The 26,098-nt window shown below is 37.6% G+C and overlaps 1 protein-coding gene and 1 non-coding gene across 2 annotated transcripts in view; one reads left to right on the top strand and one right to left on the bottom strand.

The window, feature by feature from the left end:
* Positions 1-26,098, top strand: part of FAM83B (family with sequence similarity 83 member B) — a 67,833-nt gene that overhangs the window by 38,060 nt on the left and 3,675 nt on the right. The window contains exons 2-3 of the mRNA XM_047101478.1: positions 19,282-19,446; positions 20,226-20,350. Of these exons, the coding sequence (XP_046957434.1) occupies positions 19,282-19,446; positions 20,226-20,350 (290 nt within the window). The remainder of the gene's footprint in view (positions 1-19,281; positions 19,447-20,225; positions 20,351-26,098) is intronic.
* On the bottom strand, positions 16,204-16,318 carry LOC124529525 (small nucleolar RNA SNORA51). The gene has a single exon (XR_006966411.1). It is a non-coding gene; the product is annotated as a small nucleolar RNA SNORA51 (small nucleolar RNA).

Genomic DNA, 26,098 nt, shown 5'->3' with positions numbered 1-26,098 from the left:
AGCCTCATTACAGTTATATGGAAAAAGCCTACTTTTTAATATGTGCCTTGCGTCCATTTTTAGCCTGTGCCTTTTCTTGAATGCTGGTTAAACATAAAAACCACAAATGTTGGAAACATATTCCGGCCTCTTTTGTTTTTGTTTCTTTAGTGCTGTATAGTCATTATCTAAAGAAGTCATTATACTTTTAATTAGACTAAAGAAGATTATTCCTATCATTGTTTTATTCAGTGAAATAATATTTACGAATGTGTTATTTTTCTTAGTGTAATTGTATTTACTGATCTCAATTGTTTGGAAATGTTACCATGGAGAACAAACTCCAAAGCATTGTTAAAATGTTGCTAAAATATAGAAGTAAAAAGTTTCATTCACTGTGGCTAACATTTTTGAGTAATGTTAGCCATTCTCATAAAGGGAATGCTGTATCTCTTCAGTTCCTTACTCTCTTTGCTCTCATTTGATCTTTATGTTCAGCTTCTGTACCTAACATCTCATTAGCTTGTAACATAAGGAGCCTACTGATAGCATGAGACCAAGGAAATAGAAGTCTTGGTGATACTTTCATGGGGAATGTGTTTTATAAGGTTGTTTTTTGTTTTGTTTTGTTTGGGTTTTGTGTGTGTGTGTGTGTGTGTGTGTGTGTGTGTGTGTGTGTTTAATAGAAGCATGGAGTCTCAGAGTTTGAAAGAATTTCAGAGGTCAGAATTGACCTAATTTATGCTTTTGATCAATGAATGAATTTCTTCTATTCTATGGAGGGCTCCAGTTAAACATTGTAGGGTGACCAAATTTCAGAGAATGTATTAAAATTTGAAGGACTCTCACCCGAAACCAAGTTTTACTATATATATTAACTAGCTAGAATTTAAATAAACACTTGAAATAAAAATTTTAAAGGAATCTCAATTTCTTTTTTTTTTTTATATATATGAAATTTATTGACAAATTGGTTTCCATACAACACCCAGTGCTCATCCCAAAAGGTGCCCTCCTCAATACCCATCACCCACCCTCCCCTCCCTCCCACCCCCCATCAACCCTCAGTTTGTTCTCAGTTTTTAACAGTCTCTTATGCTTTGGCTCTCTCCCACTCTAACCTCTTTTTTTTTTTTTTTCCTTCCCCTCCCCCATGGGTTCCTGTTAAGTTTCTCAGGATCCACATAAGAGTGAAACCATATGGTATCTGTCTTTCTCTGTATGGCTTATTTCACTTAGCATCACACTCTCCAGTTCCGTCCACGTTGCTACAAAAGGCCATATTTCCTTTTTTCTCATTGCCACGTAGTATTCCATTGTGTATATAAACCACAATTTCTTTATCCATTCATCAGTTGATGGACATTTAGGCTCTTTCCATAATTTGGCTATTGTTGAGAGTGCTGCTATGAACATTGGGGTACAAGTGCCCCTATGCATCAGTACTCCTGTATCCCTTGGGTAAATTCCTAGCAGTGCTATTGCTGGGTCATAGGGTAGGTCTATTTTTAATTTTCTGAGGAACCTCCACACTGCTTTCCAGAGCGGCTGCACCAATTTGCATTCCCACCAACAGTGCAAGAGGGTTCCCGTTTCTCCACATCCTCTCCAGCATCTATAGTCTCCTGATTTGTTCATTTTGGCCACTCTGACTGGCGTGAGGTGATACCTGAGTGTGGTTTTGATTTGTATTTCCCTGATAAGGAGCGACGCTGAACATCTTTTCATGTGCCTGTTGGCCATCTGGATGTCTTCTTTAGAGAAGTGTCTATTCATGTTTTCTGCCCATTTCTTCACTGGGTTATTTGTTTTTCGGGTGTGGAGTTTGGTGAGCTCTTTATAGATTTTAGATACTAGCCCTTTGTCCGATATGTCATTTGCAAATATCTTTTCCCATTCCGTTGGTTGCCTTTTAGTTTTGTTGGTTGTTTCCTTTGCTGTGCAGAAGCTTTTTATCTTCATAAGGTCCCAGTAATTCACTTTTGCTTTTAATTCCCTTGCCTTTGGGGATGTGTCGAGTAAGAGATTGCTACGGCTGAGGTCAGAGAGGTCTTTTCCTGCTTTCTCCTCTAAGGTTTTGATGGTTTCCTGTCTCACATTTAGGTCCTTTATCCATTTTGAGTTTATTTTTGTAAATGGTGTGAGAAAGTGGTCTAGTTTCAACCTTCTGCATGTTGCTGTCCAGTTCTCCCAGCACCATTTGTTAAAGAGGCTGTCTTTTTTCCATTGGATGTTCTTTCCTGCTTTGTCAAAGATGAGTTGGCCATACGTTTGTGGGTCTAGTTCTGGGGTTTCTATTCTATTCCATTGGTCTGTGTGTCTGTTTTTGTGCCAATACCATGCTGTCTTGATGATGACAGCTTTGTAGTAGAGGCTGAAGTCTGGGATTGTGATGCCTCCTGCTTTGGTCTTCTTCTTCAAAATTCCTTTGGCTATTCGGGGCCTTTTGTGGTTGCATTCTTATACACTAACAACGAAGCAACAGAAAGACAAATAAAGAAACTGATCCCATTCACAATTGCACCAAGAAGCATAAAATAGGAATAAATCTAACCAAAGATGTAAAGGATCTGTATGCTGAAAACTATAGAAAACTTATGAAGGTAATTGAAGAAGATTTAAAGAAATGGAAAGACATTCCCTGCTCATGGATTGGAAAAATAAATATTGTCAAAATGTCAATACTACCCAAAGCTATCTACACATTCAATGCAATCCCAATCAAAATTGCACCAGCATTCTTCTCGAAACTAGAACAAGGAATCTCAATTTCTAAAGCTAACATTGCTGTATAATGACTTGGAAAGAGACCAAATATCATAAATGTTATGATAATATATTTTATTTGAGTCACCATATGATTTTTTAGGTTTATTTATTTACTTTGAGAGAGACAGAGATAGCACGAGTGGGGGAGGGACAGAGAGAGTGAGACACACACACACACACACACACACACACACACACACACACACACACAGAATCCCAAGCAGATTCCACACTACTGGTGCAGAGCCCACCTTGGGGGCCCAAACTCATGAAACCACAAGATCTCGACCTGAGCCAATGTCAAGAATTGGGCACTTAACTGACTGAGCCGCTCAGGCTCCCCAGAGTCACGTGTTTGTTTGTTTGTCAAAAGAATGGCATTAAACAGATGTGATACTGAACCTATTATGAAAGAAAATCCACTACAGGGGTTAAAAAAATTACATTACTTATTTAAGGTTCTCCTTTACCAAAATTTAGAGGAAGAAAAAAATAAGTGGACTTGACACTTGCTACCTCATTTGTAGACCAAATAGAGATCTTTGCCTTCTTGGGATTTCATGGAAAAAAAAAAAAAAATGCCTAGCAAATGCTGGCAAAGATGTTGGGAAAAGATATTCTACTAATAGAAGTTGTAGTCAGTGATTTCATTCACTTTCATATTCCTTATTCCCTCGTTCCGTTTTTCCCCCTCCATTTCTTTACTAGAAATGAAGCAGTTTCTTTCATGTGCCATTCTATTTATACTTTTGCAGTACTGACTCTTTAAATAGGTGAGGTTCTTCCATTTTTAGAAATATTTATAACATATGGTCCTACCACAAAGAGAAGAGGTCCTTTAAGCATTCCGAAACCTGTCTTATTAAAATATCCTGTGAATTTTAGCATGGACCAGCATATCATTCGTTCTGATTCCTTGACTTTTTTTTTTCTTAATTTTTTTTTTTTTACATTTATTTATTTTTGAGAAACAGAGTGAGACAAAGCGTGAGCGGGGGAGGGGCAGAGAGAGAAGGAGACAGAATCTGAAGCAGGCTCCAGGCTCTGAGCAAGCGGTCAGCACAGAGCCTGATGCGGGGCTCGAACCCACGAACCGTGAGATCATGACCTGAGCCGAAGTCAGACGCTCAACTGACTGAGCCACCCAGGCACCCCCTGATTCCTTGACTTTTAATTTTTAAATTAATGAGATAGATTTTTCAAATAACCACTTTTCAAGCTATACTTTTTAAGAAAAAAAAATCTAGCTATAATTTTCATATCTCATGTTAACTTAGGCATATATGGGAAATCATTCATAATGGGTTTATATACATCTGGAATGGAGCCTCTCAGACTAGGCTTCTGCCCCATGGTGGCTTTAGATATGGCTCTACATAAATTGTAGAGATAAAGTAGAATTAAATAATAGTTAATTCTGTGATAATAACATGGAGATTGTCAGAAGTTTTTAAACAAAATTCAGAACATACAGTACAGTTTTATTTCAAGAATGCAACTCTGCATCAAATTATACTTTCCCTCTTATTATCAATGAAGCATTTAATCACACAATTGGGATCAGGTTGGATTCTACCAAAAGAGATGGCCATGATGTCGTGGAGCCCCCTCAAGGATGCACACTTGCCCCTGATTCAGTCAGGACTGGGGTCATACGGCATAATATTAGAGTGCTGAACTAGAAGAAAATTAGTTCTTGTCATAACTTCATCACTGTGTGATATTAAGTAAATATCTTAGTTTCTGTGGTCTTTACCTTTATGTCATGGGTGTCATTGGTGTGTGATGCTACTTGTCCAGCCCAACTCATAGGGTTGTTTTGAGAAATATGATTCTTATTAACACCTTCCACAGTGCAAATGTTATTATTCCCAATTTACTAAGACTCACATTTTTTTACATGCTTACCTGTGGCAATTACAATATACTTCAGGACATACTGTATTTGCAAAGCAGGCAGATAACCTTTAGAAAGCTTCTAGCTTTTTCATACAGGTGCACATACATAAAATATTGCCTACAAACCAAAGAGCAGTAAACATAGTAACAACAGCAGTCAACAGGTTCCACCCATATCCTTCCCAGAACTCCCTCAGTTTTAAATGAAAAGTACCATGAGTTGTTTCTGAGACAGTGCTTTATTTGGAAAATCACAAGAATTTTGAGGAGTTCAAAAGAAGAAACGTAAATATTCATTTAAAATATTTGCTTGTTCACTATTTCAAAATAACTAGATGCTTTGGAGAAATGGTCGAAATTTAATAAATTTTATTGAGTTCTATTGGTAAATTGATGGGGACACAAAAATTATTGAAGTTTACCTCCCACCCTCTGGTAGCTTATTACTTCCTTAAAAGTAGTAAGTAATCGACAGGGCTGAATGAAATAAATGCTATGCTAAAAGTATAAATAGCTTGTAGATGGAATATATGGAATTAGGGTGTGGTTAATTTAGGCTCAGGGAATTGGCCAAGGCTTTGTGAAAGGGGCCTGCAAGTAGACTAAAGTTTGAAAGATAGGATTTTTCATAGAGAAAAGGGGAGATGGGGATTTTAGACAAGAGAAACTGTACAACTGTAATATGAAAGATGGGGTGAGAAAATGGTCACAGAGGGGCACCTGGGTGGCTCAGTTGGTTAAGCATCTGACTTCGGCTCAGGTCCTGATCTCCTAGTTTGTAAGTTCAAGCCCCACGTTGGGCTCTGTGCTGACAGCTCAGAGCTTGGAACCTGCGTTGGTTTCTGTGTCTCCCTCTCTCTTCCCCCCCCCCCCCCCATTTGTGCTCTGTCTCTCTCTGTCTCTCAAAAATGAATAAACATTAAAAAAAAAAAAGAACATGGTCATCAGAGGGGGATGCATGGAATACGCAGTGACGTATGAAACTAAGAAGAAAAGTTAGATGGTGAATGCCATTGTAAAGAATTCACATTTGATTCTGTAAGTTATTTTCAAATAGTCTGAAATGCAGAATGGAATTTATGAAATTGGAAGCTTTCTCCTGAATCCCAGACCCCAAAAACCAGTAGCCTATAAGGGTTTGCACCTACTGTGTCATAGATTGCTGAAACTCGACGGACCTGAAACCAAGCTCGTTCTTTTCCAGCCTCCCATCTGCCTGGGTCTGTCATTGACAATAACAACTAGTCAGTCACCCAATCCAGAAATCTGGAAGTTTTCCACAAGTATTGTCTCCTCATGTACCCTGCCATCCAGTTGACTGTCATATGTTGTTTTTGTCACCTACTTCCTTAATATCTCTGAAATCTGGCTTCTGTTCTACATCTGCGAGCCTGTTCGCCTCTTGCTCCATGCTTGTCAGATCTCTTTTCCACCTTTCTCTGCCCTTTGGTTTTCAAAGGCTGTTGGAGTAGGCCACATCACCTGGGTCCTTGCTGCCTGCCTTCCTCTTGGGGGTTGGGTGCCCACTGGGAGATGCCAGCAGGAGAGTAAACACAGGACAGAGAAAAGTTCATTTTCTGTTTTGTTTTCTTTTGTTTTGTTTTTTGCCTGGCACACTCCTTATCATGGGCCACTGACCAACAACTTGATATACATCATCTTAATTTCCCCAACAATCCCTACAGGATAGGAGTTATTTATTTGATTTGATAGATGAGAAATTTGAGGCTTACATTAACTTTTCTCTCTGGAGTTTACCCCGCTAGAAAGTGGCTGAGTCCAGATTCAAATAGATATGTAGGGACAGACATTTGTAGAAGAAAAGGAAAACTCTAAAAGTGACTTAGGAAGAATGAGTACAAAAGTAAATGGAAAATTTAGCATGGATGACATGAGCTAAGAAGATAAACATAGAAAAAAAAGAGAGAGAGAGAGAGAAAGAGGTGATAAGATGGATCCAGTCAAAGTGTAGATAGTTTCATGATTGCTTATCTTGTTAGGGAAGTTTTCAAACATACATGAAAGAGAAAACAATATAATGTAACTTCTTGTGCCCACCACTCTCTTTCAGTAATTATCAACTTGCTGTCAATTTTGCCTCTTCCATATTTGCCACTGCTGCTGAATTAAGTTAAAAATAAATTCACATACAATGTCTATAATTGTTTCAGTTTCATTCTCTAAAACATAGGGCTTTTTAAAAAACTACATTATCAAACCTAAAAAAATCATTAATTTTATTAAATTTCCATTGCGTATTGGGACGCCTGGGTGGCTCAGTTGGTTAAGCATCCGACTTCAGCTCATGTCATGATCTCACGGTCTGTGGGTTTGAGCCCCACATCAGGCTCTATGCTGATTGTGCAGAGCCTGGAGCCTGCTTCGGATTCTGTGTCTCCCTCTCTGTCTCTGCCCCTCCCCCACTTTCTCTCCCTCTCTCTTTCTCTCAAAAAGTAAATAGACATTAAAAAGTTTTTTTTTTTATTTTTTTTTATTTTAAAAAAAAATTTTTTTTTTCAATGTTTATTTATTTTTGGGACAGAGAGAGACAGAGCATGAACGGGGGAGGGGCAGAGAGAGAGGGAGACACAGAATCGGAAATAGGCTCCAGGCTCCGAGCCATCAGCCCAGAGCCTGACGCGGGGCTCGAACTCACGGACCGCGAGATCGTGACCTGGCTGAAGTCGGACGCTTAACCGACTGCGCCACCCAGGCGCCCCAAAAGTTTTTTTTTTTTTAAATATCCAGTCAATAGTAAAATTTCCCTGTTCATTACATAAATGTCTTTGATAGTAGTTGAAAATTGCTGGGAAATTTCTCAAAAACTTGGTAAAATGTCAATGAGAAGTGTATTTTTTTTTTTTTAATTTTTTTATCACAGTTGGTCTCTCATTTTACACTGCGGACTCTTTTCATGTCCCTTTAACTTCTTATGGGATTCCTGACACCAGCTCTATTTCATTCCTGTGCAAGCCCATGGTCTAAGCTCTTCCTGGCCACACCTAAAGGAACACTTTACCTGCAACCGAGAAGTATTTGTTGTTTCTTTCAGTTACCACCCGTTTTCTGTTCCCTGTGGTCTTAGCACTTTCGTATAACCTAATTCAAAGGCAGACTTTTCCTCCTGTGCTGACCTCATGCCATTCTAACACCACTGAGATCTTACACCATCAGCCGAGTCACCTCTTTCCTATTTTATTCTTTTGGTGTCCACCCAGCTTTTCAAGTTTGCCTAATGCTGAAGTTTCAATGGTTAAAAAAAAACAAAAAAAGAACAAAGCATGGATGAGTGGGTGGGTGGATGGATGGATAGACGGACAGATTGGTGAATGGATCGATAGGTAGGTAGAAAAGTCAAAGAATACAACTTTTTGGCACGTTGTCACATCGTATGGGCTTTCCTTACATACAAAAATGAAACACTACTTTTGAATTTTAAGTTTTCTTATAATGGTGCAATAATTATGCATTTAATTTAGGTCTCTTATCCCTGGTGATCCTGGCTAGCTGCTCTGTGTTGTATTCCTGAAGCCCTCAGCCAGAGTCTTGTCAAAACATCTTTTGCAAATTTACCTCCACCCCTAATTTTTATTCCTGCTTCACCATCCACATTGGGATCCTATACGTTTATGCTACATTAGGATTGAAACCCCCCTAACTCCTCTACCTGCAAGTGGGTGTTCCAGTTTCTAACTCGTCCCATATATACCAACATATTAATCTTCTCAAGTATTGTTTTGATCACATCATTCTTTGGCTATAAAGCTTTAACTGTTAACCCTTTGTGCCTTATGGAATCTGTGATTGGATGGGCTTTCAAGGACTTCCCCTGCATTCTGGGCCAAATTGGCCATTCTAGTCTTGCTAGCCTTATGGCTAACTCCTCAGCAGACTTCCATGTCTCAGCAGAATTGGATCACTAGCTGTTCCCACTCTAGTGCTGCCTTGCCTCTGAGCCTCCCTTATGATTCAGCTCCCATTACCGAAACCCTTCCTCCTCTTGAGGCACAGTTCTTTAAAGTTCCTAACACACCTTGATTTTTACTGTTCCTTCCCTCTTTCTCTTTCTGACTGCAGTGCCCTTCACTCCTTTCTTCATAACAGACACCCCTTTATATTGCAGAAATTCACATACACACCATTTCAAGCACATGGATGATTCTGTTTCAGAATAAAAAAGACCTCCCAGGAGTCTCAGGAAAGAAGTTAACTTCAGTCAACTTAACAAGACCTAAATTCTGGACCTTAGACTTAAGAGCCTCATCCATTTCTTTAAAGTGACATTCTTTTGGGGGGGAGGGGGCCTGGCTGGCTCAATTGGTTGAGCATCTGACTCTTGAGTTCTGCTCAGGTCATGATCTCGGGTTCATGGAATCAAGTCCCACACCAGGCTCCACACTGAGCATGGAGCCTGCTTAAGATTCTCTGTCCTTCTGCCCCTCTCCCCTGCTCATGCACTCTCTCCCTATAATAAAATGAAATAAATAAATTTATTTTAACCTAAGTTTTGAATAATGATGTCTGACATCAGATTGCCATTTTAACAATACCAGTTCTAAGGGCTCACTGTCCTAACAGATTTTAGTTACCTAGTTGTCTCATTCTCCCCCTGTGGCATTATGCATAGTAAGCCCTCATATACTTGAAAGTCACAAAATTGGAATAAAAGGAACTTGTCACATGATATTTAAAATGCATCTGGCTCAGATGCCATTATTAAACTAACTCTACTTGGCCAATAGTACAGAAAGGTCAAGTTCATGCCTTCGGTCATTCCCCTGTCCTTCTGGACAATACTTAAATGAACGTGGGCAGTATTTATCTCTGTGACTCTGATTCCACAATTTACCAACCAACTGCCATTTTCTTCTGTTGAAGCATCTACTCTTGTTTATGTTACTGTCATTTATCTAGATTCATTTGGCTGTAGTCATATTGTTCAGACCTCAGTCTCTCTGCTAACAGATGCTGGAGTGGTGCTTTGATCCACTCTTTAATGACATTTAATTCTTAGAAGGTAGTCTCATTCCTTTATTTAACAAGATCTAAGGAGGCACCTCACTCATCTAGGCTCCAGGTACCGATGACATACAATTCTTAGTTAGAAGGAATTGTTCCCTTATAGTAGTTTGGTCATAATTTTATTATGGCAGATAACACATTGATAGTTCTACAGATGAATCTCTTATAAAATGGTGCCCTTCTTGAGAGCAGACACCATGTAGCTACTTCATCCCCACAAAAGTTAATTAAACACCTGATCTGTTTCAGTTATACCTACCTTGGGAGCTAGTTAACAAAGTAAATATACTCAAGTTTTTGGAGTTAATTACAGAAAGACCTAACTAACCCAATAATTATAGAATACTTAGAATAATTAAATATGTTTTAGTCTAAATAGATGTTTTACTTAAAATTACAGTTTTTATAAGACTATAAGTTAATTTTTTAAGAATTTTCCACTCCTGGGGCACCTGGGTGGCTCAGTCGGTTCGGCGTTTGACTCTTGGTTTCGACTCAGGTCATGATCTCATGGCTTCGTGGGTTCGAGCCCTGCATTGGGCTCTGCGCTGACAGGGTGGAACCTGCTTGGGATTCTGTCTTCCTCTCTCTCTGTCTCCCTCTGTCTGTCTCTCTCTCTCTCTCTGCCCATACCTGACTCATTCTTTCTTTCTCTCTCTCAAAAATAAACATTAAAAAAAAATCCTTTTGACAGATGGAGTTGGGTTTTGGACCAAGTCGGGGGGATTATAACTGTTGCTGGTTGAATGGAACCAGCTTTGGGGCTGTCTCCCCCTTGTCTCAGCTCCCAGTGTCATTACTGGGGGGAGCTTCTGCTTAGGCTTTGTCAAGCGGACTGTTATTGTGGTCATATAGGCTTGGAAGCCCTGGGCTCTTTTTTCCCCACCATCATCAACTCTCCAACACCTCAGCTCTGGGAGCTCATGCGAGGAGACCCTTGCCAGGCCAGATTTCAGGAAGAATCACTTTAGGGAACGTACTAGGGAAATGAGAATATGTAAGAGGACTTAACTGAAATCAGAGAAAGGAGTATGGCTCTTCTTTGTACTTGCTTTCAGGCTGGTTAGGCCTGCTTCTAATTCTTTTTTCTTTCTGATTTCTTGAGGTATTAGGGTAAAAGCTATTTTAAAAAGCAAAGATGCCTATGGGGTGCCTGGGTGGCTCAGTCAGTTAAACATCCGACTTTGGCTCAGGTCATGATCTCACGGTTTGTGGGTTCGAGCCCCACATCGGGCACTGTGCTGACAGCTCAGAGCCTGGAGCCTGCTTTGGATTCTGTGTCCCCTCTCTCTGCCCCTCCCCCACTCATGCTCTGTCTCTCTCTGTCTCAAAAATAAATAAACGTTAAAAAAAAAAACAAAAAACAAAGATGCCTACTTGCACAGAGCTGATAGAAGGCTTTGCTAAAATTATTCATTTCTGTAGCTGTCTCAGTGCATCCCGACTACATAAAAATACCCCAGACAGGGTAGGTTAAGTAGCAGATGTGTATTTCTCACAGTTCTGGAGTCCAAGATCGAAATGCTGGCCAATTCAGTGTCTGCTGGGTCTCCCTTCTTGGTTTATAGCAACTGTCTTCCCACCGTCCTGACATGGTTGTAGGTACAAGGAGCTCTCCCGGGGTCTTTGTGATAAAGTCACCCTACCCATTCACAAGGGCTCTGCCCTCGTGACCCAGTTACCTCCCAATGTCTCTATCTCCAAATGCCATCACACAGGGAATTAGGATTTCAACAAACGAATTTTGGGAGAACACAGACACATTCTTTAACGGTGTAAGAAGTATTTTCAATCGTATAATACAACGTAAAAAATGTAGGAAATAATTTTTGCAATGTCTGTTTGGAGTTGTCACACGTGTATACTAGTTCTATAAATTTATGTTGCAGCCATAATATGACCCAAACATTCCCCCAGGGGTTGAGTAATTGGGAGTAAATCAACAGTTGTTGAAATATAGAATTTTAGAACTTAGTAAAATGCAAGATCTTCTCTGGTGTATTTAATGTATGATAGACATCAGTGAGATTCAGAATCATTTCAGTGACTTCCCTAAGGTAATTTAAGATAGACCAAGCAAATGATATATTAATAACAGTTATTAGTATAGATACTTAAATACCTGCATTCATAATGTAGGCATTCATAATGTAAAGCTGTAACTTACTAAACAATAGTATACTGTGCACCATATATGAAATTTTACACAAAATGAACATTTTTACTTAGGCTTCAGAGGATAAGGGCAAAAAGCACTTATTCTTAATATCAGCCTCTCTTTCCTCTGAAATCCACTTAGCTCATTGCTTTTGATATTACAGACTCAAAAAATATATATTCCCTAAGTGATCATTACTCTTGATTTCTATTACTCAATTCAAAGTTTTCTAATTGTGTTGAATTTTATTAAAAATATAGCTATTATAGAACTCCATTAATTTATTATTTTTTTTTTAAATTTGAACTCCTTATTAGCTTTTCTTCTGTTAGAAAAAAGAAATCCTCCTGTATCTATGCAGGCAATTACCAAGGAAGTCCGAACCCTTTCAAATGGTGCTTAGTATTTTGAAGCATAAAAGGCATGATACTCAATTTTTCAATTTTGAGGATGATAATGACAGTTCTGTGACTACAGAACATTAACTCAAGGTATACTTACATTTCATGAAGTATCTAGGTCATATTAGAACATATTGCTAATAGCTTTCTTTCCTAATGGTTTACAATGAAAAAAATAAGATGGGGCTCAAAATTAACATTTAAAGATTGTGAAACACGTTTCTAGGGAAGTGCAAGTATTGAACATTAACATTGTGATAAACATTCTCTATCAGATCTGTCTAGAATTTTCAGTTCTTTTCATCCTATCGCTAAGTTCTGCCTTACCTTTATTTTTTGGCATTTTAGTGCATTTATAGATATGAGCATTACACTAAGAATAATGACTTCATAATCTCCAGTCAATATCACTCAGTGGAATTTAGATATTTTCAATATGAATATTGCTATCAGACTCATTTTCTCAAGACGTTATTTTGGTCAGATATTTAATTTTTCAGGATTTAAATTGCACTCCATATCAAATCTAAACAGTGTCAGATTTACAAGACCTTTTATAACCTATATAAATCCTAACTAAATTTATTCCATATCCATAAATAATGTCCTTTGTGTTTAACTTTAGGCTAATTCAATAAACATTTAAAAAAAATATTACTATCATTTTCATTCTAATCTTTGCCTCTTTGTCTTTGCAATGCTGGTCTTCCAGGTTGGATGGCTAAAAATAATCTTTACGTTTTTTTAATTGATTGATTGAGACTTGGGGAGGGGTAGAGGGACTGGGAGAGAGAATCTTAAGCAGGCCTCCACACTCAGCAAAGACCCCAAGGCAGGCCTTGATCTCACGGTGGAACTGTGGGATTACTACCTGAGCTGAAATCGGGTCAAACGCTCAACCGACTAAGCCACCTAGGCGCCCCTTTACTCATATGTAAGGCTTATCCATGAAGCTCTGTTAGTCTGTTTCCTTCTGCCCTGTACCCACCCCTAACAACCATGTACATATGGAGCATTTGTTTTTCTTCCTCTGAATTACTCTTACAGTGTATTACTTAATTGATTATATAATCTCCTGAGTGGCCTTAAATTGTGTCGTGATTATGAACTTATGAGAAATTTAGTGTCAGTGTTTATGTTAAGTTCATTCAGTGTGACATCCAGTGTCTGGGTCACTTTGAGAGAATTTGCTACTGTGAGAAAGGTTAAGTGCAAACCAACATTCTTGAGTCAGGTTCTCAAGCTACTAAAAGATGTGAAGTTTCACTCATATTTTTTTTTAACTTTTATTCATTTTTGAGAGACAGAGACAGAGTGCATGCAGGGGAGGGGCAGAGAAAGAGGGAGACACAGAATCTGAAGCAGGCTCCAGGTTCCAAACTGTCAGTACAGACCCGAATGCATGGCTCTAACCCATGAACTGCAATGTGAGATCATGACCTGAGCTGAATGAAGTCAGACGCTTAACCAGCTGAGCCACCCAGGTGCCCCTTCACTCAAATCTTAACAATGACCCAGGATTTCTTTCTAAAAATGTTCTAAGTCTCATGTGGCTGATGAATGCATTTATTTGTTTACTTTTTCAGTAAGAATAAAACAGGAAATAGTGAAGAAGCAAAAGGAGAATTTAAATAGTATATAATATCACAGTGGTTTAATAAATACCATTAATGTGACTGACTGGTTTCTTTATTGACTTAAAAAGTCAATTGATGTACCTTTTGAAAAGCCTTATACTAATCAGGTATATAATATTTCTTTCATTGTATATAGTCATTTCTACAGCATGATGTGATTTAGGTAACTAACTGGGAATTTAATACTTTCAGATCAGGTTTGGCATACTTCCTTTGTAATTATTATCCCTTTCCAGGAATATACCCACCATAAAAAAAAAAAAATGAGCTACATTTTATTTTGCCTTTCTTGGCACAGCTGAAATTTTCTGTAGACTTTTTATAATTTTCCATCTAGTGAGGGTGCAGGAAACCAGAAGTCCTGATAAGCTACCTGACTCAGTTGACATCAGATAAGCTTGTCAAAGATGTGTAATCTAGTTTCTTGGATCCTGATCCAGTGTAATATCTGTCACACAAGAGAGACTATAATTTGTTCTACATTTAGTATGCTAGAATCATCCATTGGCTGACTGACTTCAGTTACTTTTTGCAAACAGAAACCTTTATTTATCATGGTAATGTGTTTTGTTCATTTCCAAAGTCTTAATTAATTTGTTACATGAGACTCTATCAAATAAAAGATAAATTCTTTAGATGTGCTGATTAATTTCTTAAACAATACCATGTTGCATAATAGTATTTCCTTATTTAAGAAAAATTCCTCTCTTTAAAAAAAATGACTGTTCTATACATATATTTTTAGAATTTATTATGTAAAATAAGTTTATAATATGGACATTTTATTTTCCTTATGTCAATGTTCTACATCATCATACCACTTGTTATTGCATAGTAAATGCATTAATTAATTTGATGTGATTTAAAGGTTTTTCACATATTTAATTTTATAAAGAATATGCACAAGACATGAATGAGGTTGTTATCACTATCTGTTTCCTTCTTCTGGCACCTCCTACCATTCATAAATAAGAAAGGGGGTCGTGTGAGGCTACTTAAATGATTGAAATTGTTCTTCCTAGAAAAATATCTGATTGAAGTACGTTTCACAGGTAGTTTGAAGAATATCATCAACTTGTGTTATTTGGGCGCGGTCCAGTATTTTGTTATAACACTGTATTAGAGTAAATAAAAACAAGTTTACATATTATCCGTGGTTTTCTTCATCTTCTAACATATTCACAATGGTCCGTGACATTATTCCGACTCTTGTTGCCATGTGTGTCTTCCATTCCTTCTCATTTCTTGACATGTTTTGTTCCTTGGTCTCCATCACTCTTTTCAATACTATTCCTGTCTCAACTGTATATTAAGAGATCCTTCTAAAGACCAGTTCCTTGCCTCCCATGATCTTGTCCTACCTATACATCAGCCATTGACTCCCAGCCATATCCTTGATAATAGCATAGCCTTAATGAAGCTCCTTTATAACCTAATTCAGGTATCCCCGTCTGACTATCACTTCTACATATATTTCTGCCTTATTCCCTCTGGTACCTACTAGTATCTAATATTCCTTTATTTATTTCTTTTTCTAAACTGTATGCTATGGAAGCTTCCAAAAATAGAAAGTTGTATATAGAACCCTCATGTACTATCAGCCACTTTCAACAATTATCAATTTATTGCCAATTTTGTCTCATCTACTGTAATGTGAAGTAAATAAAGGTAACATTTCATGTTTATATTAATAACTATATTTTAGATAATACATGTTTATCTTTTTTATTATATTACTATCAACATGAAAAAAACAATAATTTTTTAATAGTTAACTGGTCTTTTTTTAATTTAAAAAAATTTTTTTTACATTTATTTATTATTCAGAGACAGAGTAAGACACAGCATGAGCATGGGAGGGGCAGAGAGAGGACGAGACACAGAATTTGAAGGAGGCTTCAGGCTCTGAGCTGTCAGCACAGAGCCCGACGCAGGTCTCGAACCCACCAACTGCAAGATCATGACCTGAGCTGAAGTCGGACATCCAACCGACTGAGCCACCCAGGCGCCCCAATAGTTTTTAACCCCAGCCAGACTTCATATTCATTGATCCCACCGCCATTTTACTGCCTGTCACATCCATGACATCCTTTTTCCTCTGTCTAGTTTATTTGTTTATTTTTTTATTTTTATTTTGAGAGAGAACAAACAGGGGCAGAGAGAGAGGGAGAGGGAGAGTCCCATTATAATCTAATCTCCTTATGCTCTCATGGCCACAACTACATCCAAGGTTACATCAAACTTTTAGCCTGCTCCATGTTTGTATCCCTGCAGCTGACTAAAGTTGGAGAGTAACTGACAACTACATTGACTATTCTCATTTTATTTACTTATTCTTCCATGCCCTCCCATTCGTAGTACAGACCAGGCAAAGGGCCTGGGCTGTGGTGTAGATGGGTGGATTTACTCCTTTCTGTGCAGCCAGTATAAGAATACAGCCTGGGGTAAGCACCATGAGGCTGACTGTTCTCGTTTGAAATTTATGGTGAGTCCTTATTACTGCCCTGTAATTAAACTGTATTTCTGTGGTCTACTCTCTTTCCTACCATCCTATTTAATACCCCTTTCTTGATCTTTTAACATGTCTTCCATAATCTAGGGGGTTCTTAGTTGCAGATCTTGCTTCCCAGTTCACGGGAAAAATTGAAGCATTCACAAGAGATCTTTCATAGCACCATTACCACACCTGCCTTTCCACCAGCATCTGCACCCTCATAGTTGGTTTTCTGTCTTGATGGTATGGATGATCTTTTACTGGTCTTTATTCTCTGTGCTCTGATTACTTTATGTTTACATTAGATTCTTTTATTACCTACTCAAAGACATTGTTCCAGCAATTCTTTCCTTCCCCACCCACCTCCCACCATCTCTTGCATCATGAATTTTCACTCTTCACTGGAGCATTTCATTAGCATACAGACATGCTATTATTTCTCTCACCCTAAAACAAAACAAAAAATTACAACTCCTCTTGACCCAGCTTTACCCATGGCTACCTCTTCATTTCTATGCTTCTTATTACAGCCAAATTACTCAAAAAGAGTTGCCCATACCTGCTATTTCCAGTATCTGTCTTCCCATTCCCTCTTAAACCCCTTACAGTGAGGCTTTTGCTCTTACCACTCCACAAAAACTGAAGTGACCGTTGCTGGTTCCTTCCCTTGTCTTAGGACTCAGTCCTTGGTCTCCCTTTCTATTTATCCAGTCTCCCTTGGTGACTTGGATTTAATTGTCATCTCTACACAACTGACACCCCATTGACATGTCTGGCCTAGACTTCTCCAATTAGCATTCCACTTGGCCCCTCAAACTTAGCTAAAATTTAGTGTAGCTGGATTCTTCCTTCTCTCAGTTGATGACAACTTGGTCCTTTAGGTGGATGAGGCTAAACATTTTAGAGTCTCCCCCTTTCCCCCCTTTCCTCTCCCATCCTATGCTCAATCCATTCAGAAATCCTGTGGCTCAAAGGCCAGCATTAGGCCATTTGATGGTGATGTCACTGATGGTGACTAGGACAAGGACCATCCTTCTCCTAGCTGACATCACCCCTCACTTAAATTGCTCCTTTAGTTCTAGCTGGTCTGCCTGTTTCCACCCTAGTTCCTACCCTTAGGATCAACACAGTAGCCAGAAGAATCCTTTCAAACATAAATCAGATATATTACTACCTCAATTTGAAAGCTTCTAATAGCTTACAGTCTTATTCAGGACAGCATGCTGAAGGCTTTATAATACCTTCAAGGAATTGTGATTACTCTCCATTTTTCATTCCATTTCTGCTGTCTACTTGCTGTTTCTTGAATATGCCAGGCAAGCTCCTGATGTTGGACCTTTGCACTGCTGGTACCCTCTGTCTGGAACACTGTTTCTCAAGATATCCACGTTGATAACTAACTCAATTCCTTTTTATGTCTCTGCTCAAAGGACACTTTCTCAAAGAGACTTACCCAGAAAGGCACAAACCCAACCTTCTCAATTTCCAGGGGCTCATGATCTCCCTTATTCTGTTTTTTTCCCCAATAAACTTATCATATGATAGCATATTACTGAATTTATCTATTATATTTATTGCTCCTGATTTCTTCCCCCACCTAAAATGTAATCTTCACCAAGGGCAGGGATTTTGTGTTCTTCTCTAGCGCGTAGAAGGTGGTCAGTCGAATGATTCCCGTTTCTTTTTCGGCATTATTTCACTCCCACTGCTTCTCAGAGTCAATAATGGTTCTCTTGCCAATAGTTAACTTGGACTGTCTCCATTTTAGGGGCCTGTTTTTTTTTTTTTTTTTTTTTTTTTTTTTTTTTTTTAATATTTTTAGTTTTTTTTTTTTTTTTTTTATTAATTTTTTTTTTTTCAACGTTTATTCATTTTTGGGACAGAGAGAGACAGAGCATGAACGGGGGAGGGGCAGAGAGAGAGGGAGACACAGCATCGGAAACAGGCTCCAGGCTCCGAGCCATCAGCCCAGAGCCCGACGCGGGGCTCGAACTCACGGACCGCGAGATCGTGACCTGGCTGAAGTCGGACGCTTAACCGACTGCGCCACCCAGGCGCCCCTAGGGGCCTGTTTTTAAAGAAATTTCTCTCTTTGTTCATCTTCTCAATCATACTGCCTTTGTGACCTTTTTTTTTTTTTTTCTCACTTATTCTGTCTGTTAAGCTTATTTTAGGCAAATGTATTTAATTTTCTAGTCTTCAAATCCTATACCTTTTCTCAGCTTTGGCCCCTTCCTACCTAGTTTCCATTTCTGTAAGATTTTTTTTTTATGTTTATTTATTTTGAGAGAGAGAGCAAGCAGACGAAGGGCAGAGAGAGAGGGAGAAAGAGAATCCTAAGTAAGCTCCGTGCTGCCAGTGCAAAGCCCAGTGCAGGGTTTAATCACATGAACCATGAGATCATGACCTGGGCCAAAATCAAGAGTAGGATGCTCAACTAACTGACCGAACCACCCAGGAGCCCCTGTAAGATTTTCTTTCTCTGTCCCAGTACTGCCAAGACATTTATTATTGACAGCTAGTTTCAGAGAGCTTGCTTTTCCCTAGAAATGCTTCCCACAAAAACATGTAACACCTGTTTCCACCTTCATCTACTTGTCCCATCCCGCTACCCTACTTGCACCCTTGCAATCTGTAATTTGGATTCACCCTTTGCTCAGCATCTTACTAAACTGCAGATTTCCTTTTATTTAAAGCCAGTATGAAATTATTTTGTGCTACAAATCTGTATGTAGTCACTTGTTTATTTTCAATATATTTTTGTATCTTCTATTTTAGGAAGCTGCATACACATTTGTGTATACATTTATAAGTAATATGTGTTTCATTATTTTCTGTTTTATCTTATTGCTGGAAGCAAGCAATTTATAAACCTTTCCCTATTGGGTATCTAAAATTGTTTTACTTTTTTATCTTTAATAGGTCATTGCTTTAGTGATGGATATATTCACAGATGTGGACATTTTCAAAGAAATAGTGGAGGCATCAACTCGAGGGATATCTGTATATATTCTTCTTGATGAGTCCAACTTTAGTCATTTCCTAAATATGACTGAAAAACAGGGCTGTCAAGTTCAACGACTCAGGGTAAGAATTCCATGTTTGTTTTTTCTTCAATTATTTTGTGTACCATTTTTATCTCAGTTGAATTTAAGGCAAGTTTAAGCTATATTATTCCAAATATGTCTGTATATAATATGTATCTATGTCTACATATATGTAACACACACAGAAATATATTTAAGATAGCATAATGATTAATCGCAGAAGGGTATGCTTGTACTTTTTGAAATGTGACTGAAACCACACATTCTCATGATGGTCTATAAGATACTTTCCTTGATGATGGAGCACTTAAGTTTCTGAGTTAACTTTGGTCAGTCATAATGAGTGCTTCAGTTTCTCCATGCATATAACCTTGAAACCACTGACTCAAGTGATTCTTTCATTCAGATGTTACTTATCACAATCATTAGGCATAGTGTTTTCAGTTACATTTGGCTTCTTAAAAAAAAGTGTGGATTTTCATTGTAGTTATTGTGGAATCATGCCACTATAACCTGAAAGGCTGTCTTACAATAGGATCCTAGGTGGTTTATAAAACCGCTCTGTATAAATGTAACATAATGCCTCCTGTTTATGTTATGCTAAGATACATCTATATTTTTTAGTGACTTTTTCTTAGGTGTTTTTTTGGGGGGTGATGTTTTAAAATGTGCTTTTACTATTTTTTGTTGTTATGTGTTTTTTACAAAAAAGATTATTTCAAGTATACTTTTTTGGTACTAAGATTTTATATTGACATATATTTCACATTCAAAATATCTCTTTTCTAGTTATAACTTTATATTTACATGTAATTCTAGAATATTCGAGTGCGGACAGTAAAAGGCCAAGATTATCTTTCAAAAACAGGAGCAAAATTTCATGGAAAATTAGAACAGAAGTTTTTGTTAATTGACTGCCAGAAAGTTATGTATGGTTCTTACAGGTAAGATCATTGTGTTTACCTCCAGCATCATTAATCATTTATAGAATTTATTAGTTTCAAATATTAATGTAATCTGTTTAGATATTTCTTAGAAATAAAAAAGAACCTTTGCATGGAAGCTTGGAGACTTGGGTTTCAGTTCTGGCTGTACCTCTAAAGAACATTAAGACATTGGGGAAGTCATACAACTTCCTCGTGCTCCAAGTTCTTCATCCCCAAATTGAGATGGGTAACAAACATTTCAGGTTCCCTATAGTTCTCTAATGCCAAAAGTTTTTGTTCCTTATGAAAATCGTTGCAGTATGAGCTTAATAATAACATTTGTTCATAAAAATAGAAGCTCTTTATTGCTTTGAAGAACCTGTCAGACAGATTATTTTTATTTTAGTATTATTAAGAATCTGATAGTCAGTCATGTAGTCACTATGTATAGTACTACCCAAAACGCATTTCAGAGTCTGGCTGTTAAAAATGCCATAATAGACACTAGACAAGGTTACACAGGTTACTATTATCGGCATCATTCAAGGTCCCCATTGGGAGAATACCTCCTCCATTCCTCAGTTCCGGCTTGTCTCTTCTACATATGTCATCCCCAGTCCTTACCACTTATCTACAAAGCAGTTGTTTGCATCTACATTTATCAGTGATGAAACTGAAGTTCCAGAAGGTTAAGTGACTTGTCAAAACCCCACAGCTAAAGGCCAACAGCAGTCCAGGGCTGGCAGCCCAGTCCAGGCTCTGCTTGTTCCAGAGTAAAAGTGCTGCCCTAATACTCTCACAAATTCCGGGCATCAGTCCTGAATGGGATGTACAATCAGATTGTATCAACAGGCAGATTAAAATACCAACAAGCACATGTGAACTTCTAGGTCACCAGGGCAGCACAGACTCCCAAGGAGCCAGGAGAACTGTGGGGGTAAACAGGGCAGTGCGAGGGGAAACTTTTGCGTCTTCCCTTAATAATTTAAAAAGTCCACAAGAAGGAGCCAGTATGTTGATGTGATTGGCCATGGGCAAGTTGTTTAACTTGGTTCCACTTAGGTTTGCTCCGCTGTAAAGGATAATCCTCGAGCCTATCTCACCTTCTTGTCGTGAGAATTAAATGAGTTAATGCATCCGTAACCCCTAAATTCAGCTATTATTTTAGGTATATTTTAGCCACTACTACCTGGTAACTTTCCCTTTAAGCTCAGAGACCTTTTTTTGAAAGTGCTGTTTGTAGTTCTAAAGGAAAACTTGTTAAGAGCAGAAATTACAACCAGTGCTTGAAATTAATGAGTCCCTTTAAAGACTCATTATATGTGTATGTATTTGTTCAGACCCACTTGGTTTTACAGGGTTTTTAATTGAAATTTTAATTAAAATTAGGAGTTCGCTTGACTTCTAGAATGGTATTTATTAATCTCACCGTAATGAATGCTTTCTGTCTTTATTATTTAACTTTACTTTTAAGATTACCTTGAACAATAAATTCACCTTAACTTTGTTTTGCTACCACTAGGCATTAATAGGTGCTGTATATTGAGATGACAATGGCTAAACTACTTTCGAATTGATATTGGGAAAAGCAAACAAACCACAGGAACAAAAGCCCTTTATCTTTCTATGTACATCATAAGCCAGAGGCAGAATTTAAGTTACTATTTATGGAAGTGAGGATCGAATGCCTAGTACTGCAGATGATAAAAATTCACCCAAACTCTTATCTAACAACTCTACTTTCCTTATTAGTCCATGTTAATTTTAAATACACTTCTTGAAAAAAATATGGTTGTCAGCCCTTTTTTTTTTTTTTTTTTTTTCTTTTCTTCTTTCTACTAATTATCTTGGACCTTTCCTGTTAACAGTATTCTAACAGGATCTGGTGGAATAATTATGAACCAGTCTTCATAGAAACTGGTTAAAAATTTATTTTTGGTGAAAACCAGTCTTTATCTCATATTCCAATATCACCATCATTTTCCTTATAGCCCAAATCAAAATGCCACTGTCTTTAGTTCAAAATTCTTTGCCATAAAACGTCTTCCTATTCTAAACTGCAAGCATTTATTTCCAGAGAGGCCTGATGTCAGCACTAACCACAGTCACTCATTGTGTGACGGTTCAATCATTGTGATGACAGTTTTATCACAAAAACAGGACAAGTGTTTTGGTCTCTCATGATACTAACATTGATGAGATAAAACACATATACTTTTTATCAATGTGTGCAAATTGAATTGTGAATTGGATGCCCTTGCTTGAAATTGTCGTATGAAATCTGGAACATATTTAGTAAAGTAATGTCTACAAATTTGACTGGGAGAGAATTTTATAAGCATTTTTTTAAATGTTGCTGTCTCTATAAAAGCTACTTTCACAAGACAAGTTTCACCAAAGTTGTTGGCTTCCAGGTGCCATCTCTGGTCAGACTTGAAGATTGTCACGTTGAGAGATCCGTGCTACAGCCAGCAGCATGTCACTGCTTTCACTCCGTAGACTTCCCTGTGTGATCCCCAGCCAGGAACTCAGAGTTTTTGAGCCTCTTTTTAATAAGTAAATTCATAATCACATTCCCAACTGCAGGAGTGTGACAGTGGGTCTGGGGGGAATGGGAGTAGTAAGTTCATTTTATTTTTTATCCAGGTAAATATGTGCACACTTTTTTAAAAATCAAATATTGCTAAAAGATATGTAATACAAAAGTTTTTGTTCTCCATGTCTCTCCATTGCTGGATCCTGATCTCCAGGTGCAATTGTTTAATTCTTTGAGCTGGTTCTTCCCATACTTACTCCATTCTCTAACATAATGTGATTATACTGTGAATGCTCAATCTATCACTTTTAGGTATTATGTCTTGACTCTATAGTATGATGACTGAAGGATTGTATTTCTATTCACCCATATCCACTTTCCCTCCTGCTTGCCATTCACCCCGTACAGTTTTATCAAAATTATTTGCTAAGTAAGAAGTCTCAATTTACATTACTAAAGTTGTGTCAGAATTGATCGCTGATGAGCCATAGAGTCATTTGTGATATGCTTCCTTTTTTATAACAAAGTTAATAATGACCATTTGGTTTTGGTTTTATTCATTGTTTTTGCTTTCTGTTTATCTATTGCTATGTTTTTTCCAGTTGATTCTGAAGATTTCTTAGCACAGGAACAACTTTTCCAAATGCTCAGTTACTGCCAAGTTTGTCATGTCCAATCCGGACTGGCAGATCTTTAACCTGAAACACTGCTAGGGTTTTTCAATTTCCCGTATTCCTGGGCAGTTTGAGCCACAATTTCTTGTATCCCATCTTAATCCTATTTTTCCTTCTTTTTTGTTTCTGAGTCATAGTTTTTTCTCTCATTTGCTCAAGAATACTTTCCATCAGCATGGAATTTTAAGTCCAGAAATTTATAATTTTAGGTGGTTAATGACTTAACTAGAGATGGAACTCTAAGCTGAATCATTTTTCCTTCAAATTTGAAAGACATTGGCAATCAAACATGCTGTTGAGAAGTCTCAAACAGTTATTATTCTTTTTATGTAACTTTTTTTTTTCTCCTTTCTAGAAACGTCTAAGGTTTCTCTTCTATTCCCTGCTATTCTCAAATTTGTTATGTTTCTAGATCTAGGTCTTTTTTATTTATTGTTCTAAGCAATCCAAGTACTCATGTCTTTCAATTCTGAAACAATTTCTCATATATTCTTTGCTCATTTCTTCTCCTCAGTTGTCTCTATTGTCTCTCTCTCTGGAATTCTTATTAACTGGATATCTGCTCCCATTGTTTTTTTATTTTTTTCCCCTATGATTTTCTATCTGGGAGTGGATAGAATTGTAATGTCTGGGGGATTTTCTCGATTGTTCATTCTAACACATCTATTACAACTTAATTTTTTTTTTTTTTTTTTTTTTTTTTGTTATAGGGGCACTTGGGTGGCTCAGTCGGTTGTGTCCGACTTCGGCTCAGGTCATGATTTCATGGTTTATGGGTTCCAGCCCTGAATCAGGCTCCATGCTGACAGCTCAGAGCCTGGAGCCTGGTTTGTATTCTGTGTCTCCTCTCTCGGCTCCTCCCCTGCTTGTGCTCGCTTTCTCTCTCTCTCTCTCTCAAAAATAAATAAACATTGAAAAAAAATTTTGCTATCAAATATTTTGAATATCTGCAGATTGCACCATTTTCAAAGTATCCTTTGTGTGTTTTTTTTTTATAGATGCATGATCTTCTCTATTGCTTTGAAGACACTGATTATAGTTTTTATGTGTCTATGTTTTTATACATATTCTTATTTGTGCATTTTCTGTTTTCTCCATTTGTCTTTCTCCTGTTTATTTTGGTCTCTGTTTTGCATCTAAGTTTTTAAGCTTTATAAGGAATCTTCTAAACTTTCATTAAATGTCTGCTGATCTTTTGCTACGTATTGATAAGGGACTCAAATGCTTATTGGAAATTGCATGGGAAATCCTTATCAACTGTTGGGTTTACAGGAGGGTGATTGGCTGGGGTTCTCACATTTTATAGGAAGTTCCCTGAAGGTCAATAAAACAGTTCTTTTATTTGGGGCTGTTCAGTGTTTCCAGAGAATAATCTTCAAATTGAATATATACCCTTGAGTGTCTTCCTTTTACATGCAGTGATATCACAATATTGTTTTCTGATTTACCAAACCTGGAAAACTTTTCCAGTTGTAACATATTCCCCAGTACCATTACCTTGTCAGTTTCGTAAGCTCAACACGTGGAGGTTATTTTTATTTCACAAACTATACACGTCCTTTAGGACATGCAAATATTCTGGTTCTCTCTTCTTGTTACTGGCTCAACATTTTTACTCTTTATTCCAATTTCTGTACTGGCTTAGGCTCTTATCACCTTATGTCAATTCTTTTACTCATCACAGTAAACGCAGTCCCTCATCCTTCACATCTGTGTTACAAAGAGCTACCGGGGAAAAAAATCAGTCCTCAAACATCTTTTTATTTTAATTGATCTGAATTTGGAAATAAATCCTGCACAAACTCTCTGCTTTGCTTTCCAGATTTTCCCCCTTTGTTCATCAGTCTGTAATAAAACTTCTTTACTTCAGCTAAACAGAATTTGTTTTCTCTGTTCAACCAAAATAGGGCCATTCTTGCTTCCTTTCTTTTCCTGTATGTTTCTTCTTCCATACAAACTCTTTCATGCCTTTCGTGCTTGAACTTCGGGGTTATCTGGCCTCTTTCAGAATACAGCCAAAACCCTGCTTGTCTCTGGGGCTTTTCTCGTAGGTGATAGCTGACTATTCATTCCTTTACTTGCTCTTTTGCACAAATTTTGTATTCATATCTGCAGTGGGGTTGAAAATTCCTTTAATCATTCACATTGTATCACTTATTTTAAGTCAGCCTGGTGGCCCTCACATCTGCACAAAAAGAGCACCTGGTAAATGATTCTTCTCATACCATGCTTTCAGTAAGCATACTAGATAAAACTGAGTATATCAGAATAGTAAGATTTTTAAGTTGTACACTCTTTATGATATTTTGTATATTTTAAATTCTTACTCTACACATTCTCTTAGTATTTTCATCTGCCTTTGCTATTGCGTCCCCTCTATAAACAGTAAGCTCGTTCATTGTAGAGAATGTCTCTGTCTCCTTTTTCCTTTATTAACCCCTATTATATCATGTACAATATTTGATATATAGCATATTAGAGATTCCTTTTTTAGCTCAGTGACTCTGTGTTACATTATCTAAATTTTTACATGTCAGATTTATATTTTTATATGAA

This window comes from Lynx rufus, unplaced genomic scaffold (assembly GCF_022079265.1).
Source record: "Lynx rufus isolate CCGP_SWC_20201006 ecotype Redwood Valley unplaced genomic scaffold, mLynRuf1.p SCAF_6, whole genome shotgun sequence".
NCBI lineage: Eukaryota > Metazoa > Chordata > Mammalia > Carnivora > Felidae > Lynx > Lynx rufus.
The sequence above is the reverse complement of the archived record's forward strand: the minus strand, read 5'-3'. Positions and strand labels throughout refer to the sequence as shown.